General features: G+C 44.0%; 3 protein-coding genes across 5 annotated transcripts; 1 reads left to right on the top strand and 2 right to left on the bottom strand.

Moving 5' to 3' along the window:
* Positions 1-85: 85 nt before the first annotated feature.
* Positions 86-1,644, top strand: LOC122130304 (chitin-binding lectin 1-like). Its single transcript, XM_042704998.1, has 2 exons — positions 86-812; positions 1,304-1,644. Exons 1-2 carry the CDS (start codon positions 86-88, stop codon positions 1,372-1,374), a joined length of 798 nt encoding a protein of 265 aa, XP_042560932.1. The 3' UTR covers positions 1,375-1,644.
* Positions 1,645-4,415: 2,771 nt separating this feature from the next.
* Positions 4,416-9,908, bottom strand: LOC122130309 (E3 ubiquitin/ISG15 ligase TRIM25-like). The gene is made up of 6 exons (XM_042705009.1): positions 9,279-9,908; positions 7,997-8,092; positions 7,420-7,641; positions 6,344-6,503; positions 6,174-6,233; positions 4,416-5,902 (listed from the first exon to the last, which is right to left on the bottom strand). The coding sequence occupies exons 1-6, from the start codon at positions 9,906-9,908 to the stop codon at positions 5,373-5,375; spliced, it is 1,698 nt and encodes a 565-aa protein (XP_042560943.1). The 3' UTR covers positions 4,416-5,372.
* A 417-nt stretch (positions 9,909-10,325) lies between these two features.
* Positions 10,326-19,431, bottom strand: myadmb (myeloid associated differentiation marker b). Of its 3 annotated transcripts, XM_042705006.1 has the most exons (5): positions 19,340-19,430; positions 16,983-17,098; positions 16,764-16,835; positions 14,551-14,643; positions 10,326-12,347 (listed from the first exon to the last, which is right to left on the bottom strand). In XM_042705006.1, exon 5 carries the CDS (start codon positions 12,283-12,285, stop codon positions 11,398-11,400), a length of 888 nt encoding a protein of 295 aa, XP_042560940.1. In that variant the 5' UTR covers positions 12,286-12,347; positions 14,551-14,643; positions 16,764-16,835; positions 16,983-17,098; positions 19,340-19,430; the 3' UTR covers positions 10,326-11,397. The 3 variants fall into 3 exon arrangements, with proteins under 3 accessions (XP_042560940.1, XP_042560941.1, XP_042560942.1); XM_042705007.1 differs by lacking the exon at positions 14,551-14,643 and having other exon boundaries at positions 19,340-19,431; XM_042705008.1 differs by lacking the exons at positions 14,551-14,643; positions 16,764-16,835; positions 16,983-17,098 and having other exon boundaries at positions 19,340-19,431.
* Positions 19,432-19,433: the final 2 nt, after the last annotated feature.

Here is a 19,433-nt window from a genome sequence, read left to right as displayed (position 1 = left end):
ATCATCCCATGTGCTCATTTCAATTCCCCCCCTCAATCTACGCACTCCAGGTTTAAGTAATCTCTCCATTGCATTCTGTTTAGTCATGTATGAAGAAGAGGACCCCCTCCTGTCCCATCCCTCAGTGCTGCCTCTGGAGGGGGTGGGCCTCGGCCCCTTTGGGGGCTCGGGGGGGTCAGACAGGGGCCTGCACCTGAGAGGGGACACTCCCATGGATGAGCGAGGCCTGGGCTTCCACCTGCCCCCTTACCCAAGTGACTTTTCTTACTCAGGGCAAAGCTACCAAGAGGAATACTGCTCCAAGCCTGAGGGTCCAGAGGAGAGCATAGGTGGAGGTGGAGGTAGGGGAGCCTTGTCTGAGAGGCAGCCCAGCTTTGAGAGCCTGGAGCTGGGCTTCACCGAGCTTCTGCCCCCCCTCTACCCCCGCGGCATTCCCCAGCCGCCGTCCCCCTCACCTTGGCTCGACTCCCCGTACCTGTCGTCCTCGCCGTCCCCGTCGCACTCCTCCTCCCTCAGCCCCTTCCCCGCCAGTAGCCCGATCTCCACTTCCCCGCTGCCCCCTCTTCCCCACTCGCCCTACCCCAGCTGCCCCTATCCTCAGGAGGTGTGCCCCTGCCCCTGCCCGTCCCCGCCAACCAACCCCGGCACCCTTCAGGACCTCTACCCGCCGCCCCCGTACAGCCAGTACGAGGGCTGGGAACCGCAGGGCAGGGCGGTCGGAGACAGAGGGACCGTCAGGGGCATGAAGATGCCGGAGGGACACCTGGAGTTCGCCAGCTCTCCATCCATGCACCACATCACACTGGAGGAGGGTGAGAACAGAGCATGTGTGGATTCACCTCTATAGATTAATGTGTGCTTCTTTAATAGCCGATTGGATCCGTTTAGGATGAATGAAAGGAAAAAAAAGTAAATTGAGGGTGGTGAGCCATTCTTTACATCTCATGTTATAATAAGTGTCCTGGTGCAATGTAATTAAATGATTACAAATGTTATACTGCTACTAAGTCTAATTTTATTACAGGTTGTTAAAGAACTTTCCTAAACCAAACCCAAACATATATATATGTGTGTGTGTGTTATATATAATATTATTTATAATATTATATTAATATATATTAATATTAATATTATAATGACATGTAACCTGTGTATATCAGAAGTTATTAAGAACGTAAGGGTTATTAGTAGCTATTACTTATTAAGTAGTTATCAACTAAACGTTATTAATTCACTATTAAGTACATAGTAACTAAGGACTTAAGTTGTTTTGTTTTGACTGGATAGTGCCTTTTCTCTGCAGTCACTGAGTTCATCGGAGAGGACATCAGATCTTTCCAGTCTAGTCAACACATGGACAGCAGGCCTGGATGACCAGCATGATGTTTCATCCCATCCCATTTTAAAGTACATTAATGACTTAATAACACAGTATTCCAATGGCATTATATTTTGTATTATATTGCATAGACTTTGCAATATATGAAAGGACTGCAGGTCTTGTTCCACTATTGCATTTTAAATACAGGGGCACAGTTGTAAGTATGTTTGTATAAAAAGGGCTTCCTCTTGGAAACAGCAGATTTGAAGGAAACTAATGTTTTTAACCTGTTTGCTAAATAAATTATAAAATTAAAGTTGCAACACTTGTCTACACACTGGTGCTGGTTATTCCTCTGCTCTTCCTGTTTGTGGATGCCCTGTGCTTTAGGCAGTGAGCAGCCTTTAATCTTCTATGTAAACACTGCCTCCTGGTGGCCATTTCTCATTTGGGCTGGGATACGCTCAGTAGGGTTGAGTGAACAGCAATTACCCAGGATCTAAAACATACCACACCCATTTCCTGTCTGAATTAAATATATTTTGAAATCGTCATATTGACTCAACATTACTGAGATAATAGACAGAAAGCAAATAATGTGCTTCCTGTTTCTGTGTGGGACAGTCAGCAACGAGGTCATTGGTTTGGTAAAAGTACATTTATATGTTATATACATATACAGTATACTGTTATATTGTATGATACTGTCCGCTGAATGCCTCAAGAAAATAAATGTTAAGATAGCAGCTTTCAGCTTCCAAATCTGGTCTTGTATTACTATACCTGCCTATACCCATTCAGATTATCCTCAGGAAGATCTCCAATAACTCATATTTATGATTTGCCTTGGATTTAGAATTATCATAAGTAAACTGTAAATATATTTCATTGCATTTGGTGTAAGACTTTGACTACACATTACAACAAGGCGCTGTTTGTTTCTGCCGTTTTGCTCTTGTAGTAGTATGGTGTTTAAAGAAAAGAGAAATAAGACATCACAAAGCCGAAAATATGAGCATTTCACAACAGACCCCAGAACTTTCAGTTTGGAAGTTAATGAAAATGTAAACACACAATGTCTGCATTTGTGTGGCTCTTGTTCATTATATTCATGTTTCTCATGACTTTAGTTTGTTGGCTTTATTTTAGTTTGCTATTCTTGCAAAGCTGAATTACGTTATCCGTACTCAAACAAGCATAAGTTGATCACCCACATGAGAATGACTCTAGCCTTTGATACTATACTTTACTTCTTTGTAACTTTCAACGACCTTATGAAATCACTTCGTGACATTTCTAGGGAAAGGGTGAAGACAACATTTCTTCAGTTTCCTTCCGCTTTTCAGAGGTCAAACCGTTGCATTACTAAACATGTGATCTTGTCTCCAATAAGTCGTTCCCATATTCATTGCGTTCCTACTATTTTATTATTCTGAGCTGTTTCACATCCATGTTTTATATGGGCACCACTGTCCTGTGAGAGTGGGGGGTTTCATTTAGAGGGACACAAGTGTGTCTGGCTAACAGTCTTTTTTCTCTCCCTCTGTCTGATCTTTTTCCTCTGTGTCATGCTTGTCTCTTTTAACACCTTCTCATGGTTGACCTCATTTTGTAAAGAGGTTTCGATGTGATTGTCGTGTCCACACACATTATGGGCCAGGGTAGTACTATCTCTAAATCTAAATCTCCCGTCATAGCTAGCACTGAAACTATGACAGACTGGAGACAAGTATTTGTTTGACTATGTAACCATAGCAAAGACCTCACCCCATTTCCTGATTTCCCCATCACTTCTGTTCAAACTTGTTATCAGTGACACTTGTGACGTGTGTATGTGATTCAGAGTGTTTCAAAACCACAAAGAAGAGATCGTCATACAGAGAAGCACACTCAGAGCTTACATACAAGTTCATGCTAAGAACCAAAAAACGGCAACAAAAAAAGAAAGCCTTTACTCCTTATACGGTGTTAGAGGTTACTAAGGGAGATGTTAGGACTTATGCATTCTTATAACTAATGACGAGAAATAGGGGAGAGAGATCCCAGAGGCCCAGTCATGCTCTGTACTGTCATTGAGGTCTCATAGCTTTTCAACACAGTTTAGAGAGGCCACAAAGCCAATCCTGATGGAATAATATCCATTATCAATACGACACACCTGAGCAAATATCAGTCAGTGCTTTGCATAGTCCAGTTTAGTGTGAGTAAGCTGATTAGATTAAATAATCGGTTTCTCTGAATGTGCATGATCGTCTGAGAATGTGTGTGTGATATAAGTTGTGAAACAGCAATGCTGAAGTTTTTTCACTAAGTCTAAGGGTAGGTATGGCAAGACTGATTGGCAATACTTCTATGAATGCCTTGCAAAACATCAATGTTTCTAGACCATTATCAATCAGTTAGTCAGGAAAGTTGGTCAGCAATGTACTTTAATTCATAAAGCCCTTTTAGAAAGGGGCATGTTGCCATAGTAACACAAGCATGAACATAAAACAGATCAAACAGAGCATAAGTAAAAAAAAAAAAAAACATTGAAATCGAAACTACACAGAATATACAGGGGACTTAGTATTTCAACTATACAAGGGACTAAGCATTTAAACTATGCAGGGGACTTAGCATTTAAGGCAACACACAGTGACTATGTAATGGTGTATTAAATCCCTACGAACACATTTAAGTGCCAGTCAATATAAAAATGTTTTGAGGTGAGATTTTAAAGTTACAGGGTAGAAGGAGCTCCTGATACTGGGGAGGAAGTTGTTCCACACCCTCAGGACTGTTACCTCACACTTTACTGCCATACAGTGCTGCCACCCCCTCTCCAGTCATGGTCGGTCATAACTAAATGACTATAACTACAGATTACTGTGCCTCATACACAACAGCTCATACATAACAGCTCAGAGTCGGCAGTCATCTGTAGCGCTTTAGCACTGTGCTACTGGGCCTTAACAGCTGCAGGCACAGCGCTGGTCAGGCAGATGTACTCAACCACCAGCAGAGGGAGCCAGGGAAAACTAGCAGGTCCCACCAGGGTCTTGCGAGGGTTTCTGTGATTGTTGCGGCCAAAAGTGACTGAGTTTGCTGTGTGAATTCTCAAAAATGGCAAATAGAAGTATTTTTTCTGTGTTTTTTTTTTTTTTGCAATGTCAAATAATGTAAAAATTCCATGACGGCGTTTTTTTGTGTGGAAATATTGTGGTAAAAAGAGAAAATTGAAACTCATAATTGTAGGAAATCCTTGAATTTGCGAAAACACAAGATCACAAAATCATGGTGGGATTGAAACTGAGCTACACAGAAGAGTAGCCTTTATTTGAGTGTGGTGCGTAATCAGTATATCAGTATAATACACAAAATATCAACATATCCATGTAATCTACATTAGAAGGTTCTTTCTTTTCTTTTTAATGTTTTTATGTCTACAATTTGTGGTTGTCAACAAAAAACGTAAAAACCTGAGTGTGTTTTACCTTATACACATTGTAATTATAGTACTGTAAAAAGCAATAGAGTGTCCAAGCACAATACACCAGTAAAGTATGGTGTGCTTGGAATGCTATGGCAATAATTGGCGTTTCCATCTAAGTTGTCAGGGGGTTGTCATCTGAGGGGTCAGTGAAAGGACAGCTGACTCACAGTGCGTCTGAGCTCCGGGAGAAGAGGACTCCAGCAGTCATGAATTACAGCCAGTGAGTGTGTCTACAGGGAGTGTTGCGTTAGTAAAGGAATGTAAGAAACGTGATAAAACATACAGTGGACGTGTGTATGACGAGGCCTTGATAGCACCTCTGTGGCTTAATGTTTTGGCACAGTCCTTGTTGTAGGCCCACTCTGCAGTAAACATTTCCTTCAAATTTGTCATGTTCGCCTCGCGATTCGCTATTTTTGGAAAACAACAAACCCAAACAAACCGCTCTCAGCGACGCAAAATGACTCATGCCACAGCGCAGCAGAAACTAACCACAGTGACCGGGGGAAATCTTGACTTTTACATCTCAATATTTCTTTAAGTGTGCCATTTCTTTACCACTAATTTGCAGCTTGCTCACTCCATTTGACACAATTTAACAGAGGCTCCGTAGCAGGCAAACTCATAGCCAGGATAGAGGGCCTGAGTGAATGTTGCTTTTACTCGATGCAGAAGGCTCATGGTGTCAGAGACGCTGTAGAAGGACAGGGTCCCCGCCCTGTGATCCAGATACACGCCTATCTTAAATGAGCAAGGGCCCGGTATTTTGGTGACCACGTTGTTGTGCCAGAAAGAAAAGCCTTTCCGCGAGCAGAACAGGCTCCACGACCTGTCGTTGTGGCCAAAGTGAGAATCCCCTCCCTCCCCCTTCCTGCTCATGTCCCCATAGGCCACGGCCATGTTGACCCCCATCCCGCTCCACTCAACCTCCCAATAGCAGCGTCCGGACAGCCCCTCGCCGGCCAGCACCTGGCACCAGTAGTCAAAGCGCTCCAGGTTGTCCGGGCAGGAGTGCTCCCTGCTCCGCACCGTCACCACCTCATTGTCCTGGGACAGGGAGAGGTCCTTGTGGGCTGTTCTCGGGTCTAATTTAAATGGACTGGAGTCTAGAACAGAGACACATAGACACACAGAGGCAGAGAATGTGTAGACAAAGAGAGAGAGAGAGAGAGAGAGAGAGAGAGAGAGAGAGAGAGAGAGAGAGAGAAGGACAAAGATTTTCCTCATAGAGACAAATACCACACAATATGGCCAAACAATGGCATTGCTGTTGCTGACTTACCAAGTGGTTTGTATTTTAGCAACTGGGCTACGATGCATTGGTTAGGTTTTGCTAAAATGCCACGTCACTTTCACAAGGATTTACAATAGACTCACAGTATAGGAACTCTGGCCTGATCTTGGGCTCTGGACTCTGGACAATTTTCACAGTGCTTGCTGAGGAGAAAGACATGCAGGTTAGCAACTACATTAACAATGCATCTAGTGTGATACGTAACAGTCATTCTGCATCTCTTTTCTCTGGAATGGAAAAACTCTTTACTGACCCGCCCTGGTGATCTTTGGCCATTCCACCTTGAGGACATCCTCAAGTCTCTTCCTCAGAGCGTAGACAGCACTGTTCATCTTCCCAAAGTCCAGCAGCGGGTCTGTGTGAATGCTTGCTGGGTCCGTGACACCAGACGGGGCAGAGAGTGACTGGCTGCACTACAGCGAGGCAGAGAGGGAGAGAAGGAGAGAGAGAAAGAGATGACGTACACCGGGGAGGAAAGATACCCGTGGTTTATCAGGGATTCATATTCGTTATTCTTCTTCCTTCTTATTCTTATTCTTATCTCAAGGGAACATTAAGTAAATGTGTGCATTGATATGTGGATATTTAAGGGTTTCGCTACCACATACCAATAGATTAAGGAGAGATTGTGGGAATTTGTTTCCAAATCAAGGGACCCTTATTACATTAAGGGGAGATTCATATTTACAGGACAAACAAGGTCAAAATAGGTATATTTCCAGGAATGCAAAAGATTGTTTCATTTCAAGCAATGTTACAGAGACAGCAAAAGGCAATGCCCCTCTATACTCAAACTGTCCACAAACCTGGACATTAACAACATGAAACCACCTCTGCTCATTGATGTGCAGAATGACTCCCAACACCCAAAGCTACCCACATGCTGGCCTACTGGCCCACTGAGCACCACTGGGCTGGGATCTGTCCATGGATAAATCAATGAATTGATCTTGAGTTCTGGCCCCTTGGGGATTTCATCATTTCGATAGAGGAGTTTTCCTCCAGGCTTGCATTTTTAGATTTCTCATTGTAATATTGTAGGAAGTGGGTGCGTCACACTGATGTGTGAGGTGTTACCAGCAGGAAGTGGTTGCATGACACTGATGTGTGAGGTGTTACCAGCAGGAAGTGGGTGCGTCACACTGATGTGTGAGGTGTTACCAGCAGGAAGTGGGTGCGTCGCACTGATGTGTGAGGTGTTACCAGCAGGAAGTGGTTGCATGACACTGATGTGTGAGGTGTTATCAGCAGGAAGTGGTTGCATGACACTGATGTGTGAGGTGTTACCAGCAGGAAGTGGGTGTGTCACACGGATGTGTGAGGTGTTACCTGGAGAAAGTGGATGTGGTCGTCTGTGTGGAGCAGGAACTCCAGCTGTGCATCCTGCTTCCTGAGCTCGGCCAGGTCCTCCTCCAGCCGGGCCAGGAGAGCCGCGGCAGCCCGCTCCTGTGCCTCGATCAGCTCCCTCACCTCAGTGTGCCGCCTCTCAATGGATGACATCAGCTCCATGAAGATCCTGCCGCTGGTCTCCGTCGCACTTTGTGCAGATTCCTGCAGACAGGTCGGACAGACAAAGATGTGTGTGTGTGTGTGTGTGTGTGTGTGTGTGTGTGTGTGTGTGTGTGTGTGCGTATTATAAGTAATGTAGTGTCATAAAAAAACATTTTATATTATATGTCATATGTTACTCATTACATATTTTTGTTGTATTATTTGCATTACTATGTTTTATGCATTGATATATGTGTACTCTGCAAAATGACAATAAAGTTAAAACTGTTAAACAAGTTAAACATTATCTATTATGTGTATGGGATATACAGAGAGCTGAGAGACAGAACATGCTCACTCCACCCTGAGCTCTCTTCCCTCTCCACCTGTGTTTTTGCAGATGAGCAGCTCTCACCTTCAGAGTGTCCACAGCCTGCCTGAGATCCAGCAGCTCCTTCTCTCTGGCATGGATGGTCAGCTTAAATTTCCTCCTCACCATCCCCAGCTCCCTCTGCAGGGAGAGACACACCCATGTCACAAAGAGGTACCAGCATAGTCAAACCATCCTACCAGAGAGAAGCTTGTGAGTGAGTTAGAGAAGACAGAGATTAGGTTGGAAGAAAGGCCAAAGCTAAGGCGGAAATGGCAGAGTGATATTTCCTTGGCTGTCAGTGAGGCAAACCAAATGTGAAGCTGCAACTAACTTCAGCTTTGGTATGTAAAGACAGATGGTTCAGATCATGTGGACTTGTTTCCTGTCTTCATCACCTGAAAAAGTCCCTTAATTTACTGGGGGAAAACCAGCCAGAATGACTTACACCTAAAGCTAATAAGATGAATATGACTGAGCATCATTTGAGGTCATCCTTTCGATAGAGGAGTTTTTCTTCACGCTTACATTTAAGATTTCACATTGTTATATTGTACTCTTGCATGTAAATTCAATATCTGTATCAGTATCAGCACGTGGCCTTGGCAGTAGGCAAAGCGTTTGGTTTGCATGTGCAAGATATGCAACAGGGAACTGAGTCAAAACGGCAGCCACCCAGCAGCCAACCAGACAATAAATCCTGGTGGATGATGCCGGTTAATCTTTATCTTGAGCATTTAAATGGAGGAAGAAGAGGGGGGCGTGATAGATAACACCGTGTTGGCATTTGAATCTGGGACAGAGAGATGAATCAGTTGTCCTGCATTTTAACTTTCCCCTCAGATTTCAATCGACTGAACAGCTGGCCCATTTGAGACTTGGTCTGTTGGAGACCTTACTGGTACTCCCACAATCAAAACAGAACTGCACTCATATTTTAAGGAAGAAAATACAAAATACTCTCTGTGGCTAATGAAATAACATTTATCTTTTGATTGTTTGACCCACAAGAGCATTCATTAAATTCCTTCCCTGAAACTCCCTTTCAACTATGCCCCAGGATGGATAGTGTTTCAAGGCAACAAAAGCTTCTGCTTGTCACTATTGAGACTGCACACTGCACACTGCACACTGCACACTGCACACTGCAGTCTCAACAGAAAGTTTTAAGCAGGCACCAGCACTAACTTTAAACTAAACTAACTAAAAAGACCAAAGTCTAAAGCCCTTACCTGTCTTGGAGTTGGTCTAGTAATTCTATCAACTGTTTATAATGTTTATCTTCTTATAATCATCTCATGAAAGTTCACAACTCAGTGGTCTCTACCTGCTTCCTCGTGGTCTCTGCTGCAGCTGAGACCGTGTCGTGGCCCTTGTGTTCCTCCATTACGCACAGGATGCAGACACACTTCTGGTCTGAGCGGCAGTAAATCTCCAGCAGCTTGTCGTGGTGTGGGCAGATCTTGTCCTGTAGCTGGGCCGCGGCCTCCACCAGCTTGTGCTTCTTCAGCGCGGGGCACTCGTAGTGTGCCTGCAGGTGCAGCTTGCAGTAGGAGGCGAGGCACATTAGGCACGACTTCACGGCTCTGCGCTTGCTCCTGGTGCACAGGTCGCACGGCACATCCTCCGATGTGCCCAAGCAGAGTGCCGCCGCCGTAGCAGTGGAGGTGGTGGTGGCGGCGGTGGCAGGTGAGGCGGCCTGGAGGTGCATCTTCTTCAGCTCCTCCACCATCTCAGCCGGTAGCGTGTTTCGTTTCAGAATGGGCCTTGGTGTGAAGGATTGTCTGCACTGGGGACAGCTGACTGTTTCCAAGTCACCATCGCTGGCCCAGTAGCCCCTGATGCAGCCCATGCAGTAGCTGTGCCCGCAGGGAATAGCTACTGGGTCTTTAAGCAGGTCCAGGCATATGGGACAGCAGAACTCTTCGTTATTCAGGACCCCGTGAGTTTGCGCCATGGTCAAGTGGAGAGGAAGAGTTTCTATTGGAAGCTCTGGAGGGCACTGGAATGGGTAGCCTGGGCCACACCCTTCAGCACCTCCCATGAGGAGGTATGCTGTATATACTGTATATATGCAGCATTTGCATGTGTCAGGTTCAGTGTGTGTGAGTGAGTGAATATGTGTGTGTGTGTGTGTGTGTGTTTGTGTGTGTGTGGGGGGTTATTTGCATCCCTGTGCGTGTCTGTGCACAAACCTAAGTGTGTTTATGCTTGTGTGTCTGTTTGTGTATTTACAGGTCACTGCACCTATGTGTGTGTGTGTGTGAGAGAGAGCACGTGTGTCTGTGTCTGTGTGTGTGCTTATGTAAACAGATGGATAAGGGTGTGAATTTGTACCAAAAACAACGAACAAGACCAGCACTAATAATAATAATTGTCCATTAATGTTATTTATTCCATAGTGAACCATAATTCTCCCATACATTTGATGCAGTACACTTAAAACTTTACAAAGGCACTGTGTTGAGACACAGAGAAAGGTCTAATTATATATTTCTAGCCCTGTGGTCTCTGAGCAAACATTAGTAATATTCTCATTCAGGCACATAGGGACTGGAGCAAGTCATAAAAAAACACATCCAGCTACAGAACAGTCAAAGAGACAGAAACTACCATAAAAACACATTGCAAAATCTCTGCTCTGAACTAATTTTTTCTTATGTGTTGCCATATAAGAAATAAGCATTACATATGCATAAACAATTAACAGGAGTACATTATGGATGACTGTAATTCAAGCTTTCATGATTACTGAGGAAGTCATGTATTTTTCAAATAGTCATCCTACTCTGTGCAGATTAACTGCAGAGATGTAGAATGAATTACAATCAAGTCATAAAAGATATATGAATGTATTGTATGTGTTGTATTGTGTTGGAGTACTTCATCAAAACACCATTTTAACACAGCAGTTGAACACTGGAAGCTTTAACAGAGGTACACACTTATACATATAAGCACCACTTCCACACATAGAAATAACAAAAAATAGATTCAGCCTTGACTTGGCTCATTTGAGCCCAAACCACTGTTAAGAGCAGTGGTTGTGTATGTACTCAGTAATGGGGACATTTCCTTCAGGAAAGTATTATTGATCATTGGATTTGTTCCTGTTTTATTGTGTCCTATGTGGGTAGTGGATGGGAACACTGAATGGATCGAAAAAATAAAAAACAAGTATATTTTATTATAGCTGCACTTTTTATCTCCATTTTTTGACACTTCTTGAAATTATCAATGTGGTTCTTTGATAAATATGACACAAGCCAGGGCAACCTTGCCGACAACTGATTTTTGACCAAAATACTGATAAATGGTAAAGCATGGATTAACAGTGATTGCTGAGTTCATCCTATTTTTCTTCATCTGTCACAAGCCTCTCTTTTTCTTCTTTTTAATTATCTTCCTTTCATCTCCCCCTTCTCTCTCTCCCTCTCTTTCTTGACTCAAACAGAGACAAACACCAGCCTGGCAGAGTATATCAGATCAGCCAAGTACAGTATGAAGTTTACACCAGTGAGCACAGCCACAGCCATCAGCTTGTCAAAGCCGCAAAGCCCCGGTTTGGAACCGCACTGACTGGGCCTTGTGGGGGTTCCCCCGTGCTTCCTGTCGAACTTATAGATGGGCCAGATGATGGTGGCGCTCAGGTACATGGCGACCGCCAGCAAGGCGTAAGCGGACAGGAAGCGGGCGAAGGGGAAGGGCAGGCAGCCGGTGCACTCGCCCACGCACAGGACGATGACCACGGCCGACAGGATGAAGCAGACGCAGTAGACAGCCATACACCACTTGAGAGCCGCGTGGCTCTCATAGGCATTGGGGTCGCTGATGAACACGAAGATGATGCAGGCCACGAAGGTCTCGCACACCTTCAGCAGGCCAGGCACCGTGGCCATGTAGCCAGCCAACTCGCCCGGCCGCGCCTTGCTGATGCTCACCTCTGTCAGGTAGGCGATGGTGGCCAGGCAGGAGAAGACCAGCGAGACGATACGGTAGTCGTAGGACTGGTTGGACGTCTGGAAGCCTTTCACGAAGTACAGGGGGAAAATGATAGAGGCGGAGAGGCAGAAGAGGGAAGCATAGCAGGCGAAGGTGATGGGGAAGTTTTTCCAGGAGACGGGTGCGCGTGACTGCAGGCCACACAGCTCCACCAGCAGCACCAGTGCCGTGCCGGCAAAGCTGAAGCCCCAGCTGAAAAGGCACCAGTCCCCTGCCGGCTGCTCCCTCACCATTGCGCCATGAATTGCCACGCTGAAGGCCACGCAGGAGAACAGCATGGCCAGCACACGCGACCACAGCAGCGAGGAGCTGAGCATCACAACCACAGGCATGACTACACTCAGGGGAGGTCCAGTATAGTCCTACGGTCCAGAACTTTCTAAAGAGACAGAGCCTGGGAGAAAAAGATACATATAGTTATAGAAGTAGATGTATAAAGACAGGCTATTTAACGATGTACAGAATGAACAACATGACATGAGACAACGAAGAGTGCAGAACAAAAGATGGATAACGTGGCATGACATGTGAGATGACCGTGTACAAAAAAAAGCCTGGGCTTAACTACAACATGAATAAAATGACTGATGGCCTGTTGCAAGTTAACCATATACAAGAGCAAAGCCTGGTCCTCCGTGTGAGTCATCATCCTGCAGGACAAAAATGCGTTGCTTGTTTATACGATGACAGGAACGGTCAGAGTGCTTCGCTTGACCCTTTTAGACTCTCAGTCTCTCAGCAACCGTGGGAGGAAAGGCCAGATATGCTAACAGTCGGCCTATTCAGCCGGGCCTCCTCCTCGCTGGCGACGCACTCTGTACAGTTTAGACGTAAACATGTCACTTTTGCATTCATCAGCTGTGCAAGGTGGGTGGGGGTGGGGAGAGGAGGGGTGATGACAACTGGAGGTTTGGGAAGAGAGGAAAAGAGAGGGGGAGAGAGAGAGTGTTTATTTGAGATTTGAAGCTGGTGAAATGGACACAGTGACGAAGAACAAATGCAGACAGACCAGATCAAACCAGTGCCAGATATGGACAGCAAGAGCAGCAGAATGTCAGGGAACCCCCCCACCCCTCCCCCTCAGCTCTTGATCCATAACCTCAAATGTACAAACATTTCAAACACAGTCATGACGGCAATAGCAAAGTTATGAGTCACAGCAGCCCCCCTCCACGCCCCTCACCCTCCCTCCCATTTTTTCGCCTCTCTCTCTCGCCTGCTCTGCCTCCCTCCCTCCCTCCCTCCCGCCGTCCCTCACTTTTAGGTCACATTTTCCAACGTGCTGATCTATCCCAGATGTTGTGGCTGCCCCCGAACTGCGAAGTGAGTCAGTGGTGCCAGGAACCGCCCTTTGCCTTTCCCTTCAAGCTGCCCCTGCCTCTCATTTGTCTTTTTTTGTTCGTCCGCTCACATGAATTTACACTGAATTCCTCCCCCTTCATTATAAAAGCATGGATGGCTCCAATTTGGCTGGGTAATGCGCGTGCTGGGCATGCGATAACATGACAAGGGACATTGTAACTCAATAGGTGACTACTTACGTGGATTTCCCTTCAGAGGGCAGTATAGAGGGGGGGGGGACTGAAACAGAGGATTTCCCATTATTTCAGAGCCTAAAATAGGACTATGACCATGTCAGGGGAGTCGATGCAGGAGGAAACAAGCTAGTTGAGTGTTAAAGATATTTCCCCCTTAGACACGTGCCTGTACGCAGCCGTTCGGAGAAAGATTGTTGGACAACGAAGAGGTCAGGAGCTGTGCTGTTACACCATCTCAAATCAGATTTCACCCTTAATCCAGTTTAAAAAGCAATGAGTTGGTGGGAGACACAAAACAGACTTTGTCAGGCCAAGTCTGAAGCTAGCCAGAGAGAGAGAGAGGGAGAAGAGAGGTTGTGCATAAATGCTCTTCAGAAAACGTTAAAAAAAAACTGAAAAATCTGCTGTGAAATATATGCATACATATAGGCTATAATTTACAAACTACATGAAAAAAATATCACATGGATGAGAATGAGGTTCAAATACAGAATGGTTGTTTAAAAGCGCAAAGTTCTTGAAAGTAAGCGACTATCTGTTGCTATATTAAGTCACTGATGAGTACATGCGGACTACATAGGTTTGGGTGGGTGTGCGCGCGCGCCTATCAGTCGCGCCCAACTGTAGTCTAGGAACTATACTTGTCTTCGACGTCCTATTTTTCTAGGGTAACGTAAAATTACAAAAACAGTAAGCGTGTACAATGTGCTAACTGAAGTCGATATCATCTCGTACCATATGTTTACAATCGAACACGCAGTTATTCTTTCTCATGCTGTAGATGCACTCGTATCAACCTGTCACAGTTTGTAATGCAGCAGGCGCCACCTAAGGCAGCGTGCATTAGCTTGAAAGCTGACCAAAAAAATCTAAGTCTCTGTGTAACCTGTCATAAGGAGTTTACCTAGCCTCTGTTGCATTGTCAAACAAAAATCAATATGTAAAAATGCCGTCAAATTACATAAAATGAGCATATTTCAGTGTGTTTGTATAGCCAACGTGAATTTAAATGGAATCTTAAACTTAAAAATCTTAAATGGAATCTTTCATCTGACTTACCGTTGTTCTCAGTGGTCTCTGTTGACTGTCTGGCTGTAGGTGACGCCTGAGGGAGTATTCTACGACTACGCACTAGTTCCAACTTCGCTCCAGCTAAAAAAAAGGGAAACTACCGTTATCCAGCACCCGCCCATCTCATACCAAATTAGGAATAGATCTTTGCCGTTATTTACCTCTCCTCACACACACACCACCATGTAGGCACTCCTACACACATTTTTTTGTATTATTATTCACATCAATAATTCAGTTTGGCAAACGTTTATGTCAGTCTGAAACTACTGGTTTTGTCTCTCTGTCTTAAAAGTAACAGTATGCGCCACTGAAAAATATCTTTTTTTTTAATTGATGAACTTTCAGTTTGAAAACCTCTTTCCAGCCAGCTATAGTTTCTCTTCTAAAATAGAAGTCTAAATGAGAAGACAATAACCCACAAAGAACGTTGTGTGTTGTGATTGTAACATAGGCTACTCAAGTAGTTTACCCTGAGTAAATGTGGACTATGCATAACCAATAGAATTAGTGGATTTTGTTCTTTTTTAACTTTTTAGTCATGTTATGTCCAAAGTTTAGACTTTTCACAAGTCTGAAAGACCATACAGACTGGCTATAATTGGTTTATCATATCATATGATGGGAATTTCCTTATTGATATTTGAATGTTGCTAGGTAACAGATGTGGTTCCCTTGGAAACCAGCTGTTTGTTTGAAGCAATGTTGCTAGAGTAGTGTTTCCTGCCAGAGGTTGATCAGTAAGGGGGGTGGGGGTTGTCGGATGTTGGGTGCTGGGTGATACATGAAGTTTAACTTGTTCTCCTTCTCAGAACAAGTACATATTGTTAGCCATCGTCTGACATATTTGTCTTCTCCTTGGGTAAGCAACAACTACGTTTAAGTGGGAAAAGAAAATCATTGGCCAAAGAATGTTTGATTGCATTTAAGTTACAGCTCCCCATTCCCATTTTCACAGCAAATTCCACAAATTTTGCCCTGTCTTGGCCAACTGTAAAAATCACTCACAAACCTGTATACATACCATCTGTAAAAATGTAATTTTTCAATCCCCTCAGCAAACCACACTTCTCTAAGGCCGGCTACACTATGAGATATATAGCTGCCAATAGGCTTTCATTCAGTCATGTACCAATTTTTTTTTTTTTTACTTTCTCAGTGAAGTTATTTGTCTACTGGTTTCAGGTAGTGATTGGGCTCAAGGATTATTTTGAGAATGAGTGAATGAAAAGGGTTGTCAGTGCGCTCATGGAACAAATGTGTTCTTCACATTTAGTAATAAGAAGTTATGGAATTAGAAGGTTCCAGGGCTTAAGAGGGCTGACCAAATTATTCCATCTCTGTGGTGCCAAAAGGACGACTGGATCCATACCTGTGCCACACTAATGGCACGGAAAATAAATGTTTCCCCTGTAGCCCACAATGCTACAATTTACATTGTCCACTTATATCCACAGATCCTTTGGACTTGGCTGGTCACAACACGCCACTATTACAGTGTTATGTAATCCAAACTGAGAGACAAACAGAAGAGTAACACACGATCGTCTCATGGTGCTGCCAGCTGCATTCAGCACTGTGGTTTTGGATGGGTGGAAAGGAGGTCCTGTTTTCCATATGGTGGTACAGCCTCGTGCAGGCACAGCCACATGATACTATGAAATTATTAGCCTGGATTACAGTGACCTCTACTGGGGGTAAATGAGAGCACATCACAGCTGGTGTATGTCAAAGAAACCCATCCATGTTCTCATTCATTAGTGCAACTTGTTGAATTTCCATGACAATTATAAATTCATACAGTGACTGGTAATTCTGCACTATAACAGAGTCACTAGACAATGATTGACCAGATTTAGTTTGTTTGAGAGAGAGACAGACAGACAGACAGACAGACAGACAGACAGACAGACAGACAGACAGACAGACAGACAGACAGACAGAAAGAGACAGTTGTTGGTCAAATCAGGGAAAGCACACCCGACTCATACTTGTTTTTCTTTGTCAGAGTGACAAAGGTGACCAGGTTCAGTTATACAGAAGGAAGAAGAAGGAAAAGACGTGGGGGAAAAAGAGGGCAAAGGTGAATAAACATTGCTCTCAAAAGCTACGGAATCCAGTTATAGTAGCCTACTGCAGTGGGAAGTCTGAGATGTAGCATACAAAATATCGTAATGAGATTAAATGTAGACAGTCATCACCTGCTTTCATCTCCGTGGGGCTTGTTTCTGGTTTCAAAGCCTCACTTAGAGAGACCAAAGGGCGTTGGCTGGCTGAGGACAGAGACCACAGATGTAAGTGTGGGAGACAGTGCAAGGGCATTGCTACAGACAATGAGATGGAAAGATTGATTTAACATGGGAGGGGAAAGACCAGCAGGCCTACTTTGCTGCTAATGTGGAGAGAGAGAAAAACATTACCACTGGAGATAAGGGGGGGAGGGGAATCTTGTCCGCTTCTCGATTTCTAATACTGTGCTGGTGACTGGTTATGTGCACATCCTCTCCACAATACTCTCCTCTTCCCCTTTTTGCACCTCAAACAGCAGAAACAATAAACTTGTTTAATTCAGCTACACTCGATTTTCAGTTTATTTCAGCTACCATCCAATGCTGACTGAGTATAACAGGATCTAGGTACAGTAGATGTGGCTTACAGTGCTCTTACAGAGACGTCAGCATTTGACACAGACAGCAGCAGCAGCAAGGTAGCCTAGCAGAACTAGACACATATTCACTCATGAAGCAGAAAACTAATGTGGGAGCAACATGTGGGCATAGCCAGGTTAGCTGCCAGGTGGGAACCTTTGGGAAAGAAACTTGCATTCCCAGACCACATTTCACCTGATACCAGTGACAACAAAGCATGACCGGGCTGGTTGGGACCAACAGTTACCCATGGAAGAAAATAAGTCAGATTTTTTAAATTATTATATTATTATTTATTGAACAAACCACAAAGCAGATTACAAACAGTATATGAATTGACCACACAAAGGGGGGGTCTGACATTTTTTTTTTTTAAACAGTTTCAAAACAGGAGTAACCACGTGAACAGGAAACAAATGTGGTACCTGCCGCCCATCCATCCACATGATACAAGAATCATCTGTACCAGGAAACAGTTTCTACAGTCCGGCCGTAGTATAGTGAAGTCTATAAACCACTTTAAACTGAATAAGGCTCATATGAGCACATACACAAGTTGAGTTAATCCTAAGCAATGCACCCCTCCACCAGATTTGGTCTAATTTGAGCCCCAGTTCTTTCTCCAAAAAAGGAGATGATTGAGAACAGAGAAGATCATAGATTGAAGAAATACTATTTTGTGATTCTGAAGGGGGGGGGGGCATTATGTTTTCTAATAAAGTTTTTTTTCCCCAGGCAGTTTAGGAAAGGATGTAAAATGGGTTCTTCCAAATTACGCAATTTTAGTAGCAAGGTTATCAAAACATCCAAAATGTCTCATCTAAATACAGGTCACAAAAAGAGACCAGGCCCATCTTCTTCCAATGGGTAAAAGATGTGTCTATAGTAGAGGGCAGGAATAGATTATTGTTGCAGATAGGACTGAGGACAGAAGAGGATTTTAGTCCAAAGTGCTGTCTAAACTGTTTCCAAATTTTCAGTGAGGAAAGTACAACAGGTTTATTAGTGTACTGGGAGGGACGTATAGGGAGGGGAGCAAAGAGTAATGCAGAGAGAGAAGATGAAGTACAGGAATTAGCCTGCACCAAGTAATATCTGGGGAATAGCACCATTTTGTATTTCTGGATCCTTGGAGGCTTGCCAACCTAAATGTAAGACAGTATAGCAGCATCTATTGAGTTTAAAAAAGATGATATAAGTCAGGAGTTTGAGGCACCTAATAGGATCTGATAACATTATTTGATCCTGATAGCAGAAGGCCAGTGGACCACTATCAACCCACAGGGGGGCAGAGCTGGCAGTCTGCTGGCCTTCTGCTCATCGGTTGTGGGACGGTCCGCTGGTGAGTTAAACCTAAATCTAATCCATCCCCTTAATATTAAGGTTTCATATAGCCTCTAAATGAATAGGTTCCGCGGCTGCGTCCATTGTGGAGTGTGGAATACACATCTGAATAATAATTCTCAAGTTATTGTAGAGAGAATTATGAATAGATGTATACTGCCACCTACTGCTTCAAAAAGTAACATGGACAGCAATCTATCTTCATAAATCCCTGACAGCAAAAGACCAGTTGACATATGTCGGCCAACTGGGGGCAGAACCGGCGGTCCACTGACCTTTTGATCATCGGTTTTCGGAGTTGCTGATAATCGGCCCACCGATTTGCGACTAGCTTTCAAAATATTTTTTCTTTAGGCCTACTCATTTTCACCACCCCTTACACATGTGATAGATGTTACCAGTGCGTCTTAAACTGACCAAGCAATTTTTCCACCTCGATAACCTTAGTAGCTTTTTTATTTTAAATAGACTATGCCAAGGATATGATTTAGAAATTCCAGGAATTTATTTTATGATATTTTTCTTCATATCCAAAGCCAGTTACACTAAAGATGATGGTTATCCGAGAGCGGATTAGAAATTGCACACCACCAGTGAGGCGCCGACCAAAATCCATCGATGGATTTAACACTCGCGTCTTTGTTGAATTGATCCATTAGTAAATTGATCAAAAAGTTGATCATTAAATTAAACACACACGACTAAACACGACAATAACAACATTTGATTTGAAGACCTACATCATTTGTAGCCAAAAGTCACACTGGCTTTGCATCGAATCTTACCCCACTTGGTGAGGTTCGCCGTCGATAACTCTTTCAGAAGTGAGGGAGTAGAGATGCATTCTCAGTCAGTGAGGGGAAGGGCACAACAACACCC

Source organism: Clupea harengus, unplaced genomic scaffold (genome assembly GCF_900700415.2).
Source record: "Clupea harengus unplaced genomic scaffold, Ch_v2.0.2, whole genome shotgun sequence".
NCBI lineage: Eukaryota > Metazoa > Chordata > Actinopteri > Clupeiformes > Clupeidae > Clupea > Clupea harengus.
The sequence above is the reverse complement of the archived record's forward strand: the minus strand, read 5'-3'. Positions and strand labels throughout refer to the sequence as shown.